This window comes from Humulus lupulus, chromosome 1 (genome assembly GCF_963169125.1).
Source record: "Humulus lupulus chromosome 1, drHumLupu1.1, whole genome shotgun sequence".
NCBI classification, from domain to species: Eukaryota; Viridiplantae; Streptophyta; class Magnoliopsida; order Rosales; family Cannabaceae; genus Humulus; species Humulus lupulus.
This window is the reverse complement of record NC_084793.1, coordinates 194256520-194262169: the sequence shown is the minus strand read 5'-3', so window position 1 is coordinate 194262169 and position 5650 is coordinate 194256520. Positions and strand designations below refer to the sequence as shown.

Sequence of the window (5650 nt, the reverse complement as noted above, 5' to 3'; positions counted from 1 at the left end):
ATCTCAAATCTCAGGGGGCTATCGATTTACTCCTAACCATCTACATCACTACCGCAAAAAGCATCCATGGCGCTGACCTCTCTCCGCCTCCGTCGAACTATCAGCAGCACCATCTCAACACTCGGTCGCTCTCTCGCCGCGACTTCTGCAATTTCTGCACTGTCTTCCTCATCACCTTCACTCTAGGGCTTCATTTCGGTAGATTTCCCTACTTTGGTAGATCATTCATGGCCTCTGCTCCGTCAATCTCGCCAGTTCAGATCGTCGTCTCTCTCGCTCTTGTCTGCCCGATCAGTATACAGCAATAGCAACAACCAGAACGACGAAATTGGGCCCGACACGATACTGTTCGAGGGATGTGACTACAACCACTGGCTCATCATCATGGATTTCCCCAAGGACCACAATCCTTCCCCTGAAGAAATGGTTCGTACCTATGAGGAAACCTATGCCAGGGGCTTAAACATCAGGTCTAATCTCACCCTTTCTCTGTCTATATACATATATATATTTATATACCATCTTCTTTCTCCTACTGCCTTTTAAATCTTTAACTTCTCAAAACCTTAGTCTCTCTCTTGAAACCTCAATTTCCCATGTTTTTATTTCTTCAATTTTTGAGTATAGTAACAGAGGATGAAAAATATATAGGAAGATTTAGGTTAACGCCTCCAGTGCCTAGCTTCGAGTACAAGTAATTTGAGGTTTCTTGGTTTTGAGAGAGATTGCATTAGAAAAAATAAGTATACCAGCATAAATTTTAGGTTGTGTTTTAGTTTTTTTTTATGGGAACTACTAATTTTATGCTGCAAAATTTATTTTTCAAATATAGTTACTTATGATTGTTCCTTCAATATAATTGTTATCAATTTGTTTTTAATTATGATTTGGATAGCTGTGATTAACTATTAACTAATTCAATATAATTTCCTGTTAGTGGCTGTTTTTTTTTTTTTTTGCTGAGCTTTCAAGTCTGTTTTCTTGGGTTGAACTTATAATTTAATTTACTAATGGGAAATTGTGTTTGGAGGATGGTTCCGGGTATTTGATTCACTAATGGGAATTTCTTGTTTTCTTTTACTAGTTCTCTTTGAAATGTTTTCATTTACTTACTATGAAGTATTATAACCATCATATTACACTTGCAAAAACCTAATTTGTTCATGCATAGCTGCGATACTTAAACAGGGGCAACTATTGCTTTGAGATACTTGTGATGTGGTTTTGAATTGTCTGTGTCTAGTACTAAGGCTATGAAGGCCAGAGTGGACTGGTGCCATTGCACAAGATCATTTGAATCCTTTGCTATTGCCTAGAGAGATTTAAAAGTGAGTATATTGAGAATCGGTGGGAAGAGAGTATATATGTAATGCTCTATAATTTTTTATTGGTTATTTCATGACCATGGTATATTAATAATAAATTTATAAACAATCTCATCGAAGAAGTATATGATTTTTTTTTAAAACGCATTGAGTTTTTTTTTCTTTGTTTTCATAATAAAATGGAAGACTTGTCTTGATTTTATTGTTGGTTTCAGCTTAAGGAACTTGAGAAATTAGGACCAAAGAAAGGTGTGATTACCCAGGCCATGAAAGATGTTGTCCAAAGTCTAGTGGATGATGATCTTGTTTCAAAAGACAAGATAGGAACCTCTGTAAGTTTGATGTGTTTGTAAAGTTTTGGATATTTAGGTAGTTTACCTTGAAGCTGTTGTTTAGTAGACTAAGTGAGACTTCTATGTTTATGTTGACACTGTAGAGAAAACAGATAGCAACAATTGCGTGTTGATGTGAAACTATTTTACAAATTGTTTATATTGGGAGTTTTTTCTAATTATGAGTTTTTTAAAAATTCCAGGTGTATTTTTGGAGTCTTCCTAGCTGTGCTGGAAATCAGGTAAATTTGGTGCCCTTATAAATCATGTAACTACTTTATCTTGTACTGATATTGAAACATTTGGCAGCTGAGAAATGTAACTCGCAAACTTGAATCCGATCTTCATAGCAGTAAGAAGCGGTTTGCAGAACTTGCTGAGCAGTGTGAATCGTTAAAGAAGGGGCGAGAGGCATCTGTGTGAGCATCCTTAAAGACCCTATATGTCTTACCAGGGTTTGAACTACTTTATAGAAATGAACTCTTAGGTTATTATTTGTCTGACATGTTAGCATTTTCCAGGATGAAAGAGAGGAGGCTTTAAATGAGTTGAAATCCATTCAGCAAAAGCATACTGAGCTGAAGGTTGTTAAATGATTTGGCATTCCTTAATGCAGCCAAGGATTCTAACTTTGCTTTGAGTTTCTAATTGCATTTTGTTATTATTTTTAGGAAGAAATGGAACAATATGCGGACAATGATCCAGCTGCCTTTGAAGCAATGAGTTCAGACTTTCTTCTTAGGCCTAAACTCTAGATACTGTTAATTGAGATTAACTGCTTGATACTAGATAGCTTCTTTGTTATGCATACTAATTGTGGTTATTACACTGGCAGGAAGTGTAATTGAAGTTGCTCATTCAGCAGCTAACAGATGGACAAGTATTTAATTCATGCATTGTTTCTTTTTAGCAAATTTTAAGCCCATTTTTTCCCACTAAGAATAAGTTGATGACCCTGTATAACAATATTTATTCTCTTTTCTTCTTAAAGCTTCTTCTTTTGTAGTTACTTTATTTTCATAGGCCAAAGAGTTCATTGGATTTGATTTGATTTGATTATGTCAGTGCAAGGTTGGAGTTGGTGGACATTGACATTATGATTTATATACCTTGTTTGTGCCTATTTTGGTTAATTATTTTGTCCTTGTCTTTGTTCTGCCCTTTGCTTTTCTGTTGTTTCTTTTAGAGATACTGACTGGAACAGTAAAATTGAGATACTGAATGCAAGGACCATGTAGTATTCTTTTTTATTTTATTATTAGTAAAATGGGACACTTATAGTTAAAAGTTAAATTGGTTGGATGTTTTTTTTGTCAAAGTAAAGAGAATTTATTAAATCTGAGAAGTGGGTATGTTTGTAATAGTTTTTTGGTTTGTTCATGATATTTTTCCAAATCAGGTCATGAAACATTCTATTTGTTACTTCTATGTTAGGCTCATTGTATCGTGGGGTTAAAAGATTCTTATAAGACTTTCATTGATAATTGGGGTTTTGGTTTTATTAGAATTCACCTATGATCTCCTAACTGGTTATGATTGTGATGGTAATTTTGCCTAACTGGCGCTGCAGATGATGTCTAATCCGGAGTTATTGAAGATGGCCTTTGAAGGCATGAAGAACTTGAGGCCTGAAGACCTGAAGAATGCAACAGAACAGTTGAAGCATACCCGTCCAGAGGAGATGGCTGAGATTGGAGAGAAGATGGCTAACTCAACGCCTGAAGAGATAGCAGCTATGCGTACACGTCTTGATGCCCCGATCACTTATGAATTGAATGGAGCTCAGATGCTAAAGAAGCATGTTTGTTTTTTCTGATTTGTGGTTTATAGATCTGATTTTGACCTGTTATTAGCTAGTATATAGTGTTTTAAGATCCATTCTGCTTTATAAGGGTTCAATTAATAAAGAAATGTCTTGATGAAGTCATTGGATTCATCTGCTATATTGTATTGAACACAAGGAAAATGCTACTGATTTGGAACAAATCGTGCATTATATTGAAGCTTACCTCCTTGGAATACATCGTCTTTATGAATGAATGATGAATGATGATGAACAAATCGTGTTATTCAGATTCTTATTAGAGAAAAGTCAATTGATGAATGATGGTTGAACCATACTCAATCTTTTTGAACCATACTCAATCTGAGTGATGCTCCCAATGTGTAGTGTTATTCTCTTCATGTTGAGTCTGCATAATCTTATAATTTGAGGATAATAGTTAAATTCAGCTTTTTGAACATTATTTTTCAATTTTTTATGCTAGATAAAACTATAAACAAAGTGTCTTACATCAAATAAATGTTAGACTATATATTACTCTGTTTATTGTGAATTAGTTTTGAGTTGAAACTCCTCTATAAATCTTAATCGAGTACATTTAACTTAGTCCTATATATAAAAATAAAAATGTGTAATATATTCAAGAAAAATTATAACAAATAAATAATTTTTCTTGAATATATTAGTAGCTGGCTTCCATGCCATTATATGAGATTAAAATTATAATTTTTTTGGAGTTATCCTCTCTATTTTATTAGTTCTTTGGATGGGGATCTAGGAAAAGTAGCAAAATGTTGAGTGTTTGTGCTGAGTGTTGTGTTTTGGGATTCTTGTACAAGCCTGGAAAGACAGGTTGCTAGTTTATGGTGCTTTTGAGACTAGGTACTATCTGTGGTATATTATGACGAACCTTTCTTCTGTTTCTTCTTAGCGCTATTGATTCATCTAGTTAGTGGTTTTATTTGTTACCTCTAACTTAGTTATAAACATCCTAAATTTATTTGGTTTCAGTCTAACTTTGAAACCTGTCCAAATAAGAGAGTTACATTTGCTATGTTTTGATTATTGATAAGGCAGCCTCTCTTGATAAAGACAACCTAGAATAAAAGGAAATATATATAAGAAGGGAAAATATACTGAAGTTATTAAGATGCGGATTCCCTGATTACCCCTAAGAAATTTTAAGCAAGTTTACCATCTTTTGAGCTTGTTTAAATGCCTTATGGTGCTCTTAGTTTGTTCTGTGTATTGATTCATTAAGTCTGTTTCTGAGAATATCCTGACTTACTGAGCTGTAAAACAGAACGATCAATTTTTTATTTTTATAAAATTCTTGGATTTTAATGGTCATAGGATCATAAGTTCAACGTCTAGCCACCCAAATTGGAAGGGATAACTCTTCAATAGCAAGATTGAAGCTTAATATGCTAATTAGTTTCATCTAGCTACATTTTGAATTTGGCCAGTGAAACCAATAGATAACTCGTTTAACTGCATTTTATTTTATTTTCTTTCAGAATCCCTACACTGTGAACATTCTTATGGCTGGTTATTTTATTTATCTTGTTTTGGTTTCTATGTTAGTTTTCTAATTGCAAAGCTACAGTTCCTTTTTGTCGAACATGGCTGTGACTTGGTTTTGCAGGAGTTTAGAGAGGAAAACTCTTAAGAATTTTGATTGATTATCAAAAAAGATATATACAACTAGCTATAGGATTTATATATATATAGACATGGAAACATATTGCCAATGTAATAAATTTTTTGAGCTTGCATTTACCATCCAAACAGCTACTCCGATTGATTAATTGAGGTATTTGATCTTCAAGTATGTATAATTTGTAAATTTAATTCTCTGTATTTTGTTTTGATCCAGCTTCACCACACTTTAATTAACCAATGTATATTCTTTAATTAATTGAGATTTTCTTTACATCTTAAGATATTTTTGTTTCTTTTCTTCTACATATATCAGAATACTTTAGACTTTAGAGTGCCTATATTTTCAAAAGTAGGTGTGATTTTTTCATTAAAGCTTCAGCACATGTAGACATTTTACTTTTTTAAGGAAAAGGGTTTTGGTATATGTATAGTTTGTCTTTTAATTTGAGCAATATTATCTCCAATGTTCTTGCTAGTAGAGAAATAACTGCTTTTAATCTTAGAAAATCTTAACTATATCACTTGATCTGCAATGTTTCTGCTTCTAG

At 33.3% G+C, this 5650-nt stretch overlaps 1 protein-coding gene across 1 annotated transcript; it reads left to right on the top strand.

The window, feature by feature from the left end:
• Positions 1-265: 265 nt before the first annotated feature.
• On the top strand, positions 266-2485 carry LOC133824355 (meiotic nuclear division protein 1 homolog). Its single transcript, XM_062257240.1, has 5 exons — positions 266-1657; positions 1861-1899; positions 1967-2074; positions 2179-2241; positions 2329-2485. Exons 1-5 carry the CDS (start codon positions 1592-1594, stop codon positions 2410-2412), a joined length of 360 nt encoding a protein of 119 aa, XP_062113224.1. The 5' UTR covers positions 266-1591; the 3' UTR covers positions 2413-2485.
• Positions 2486-5650: the final 3165 nt, after the last annotated feature.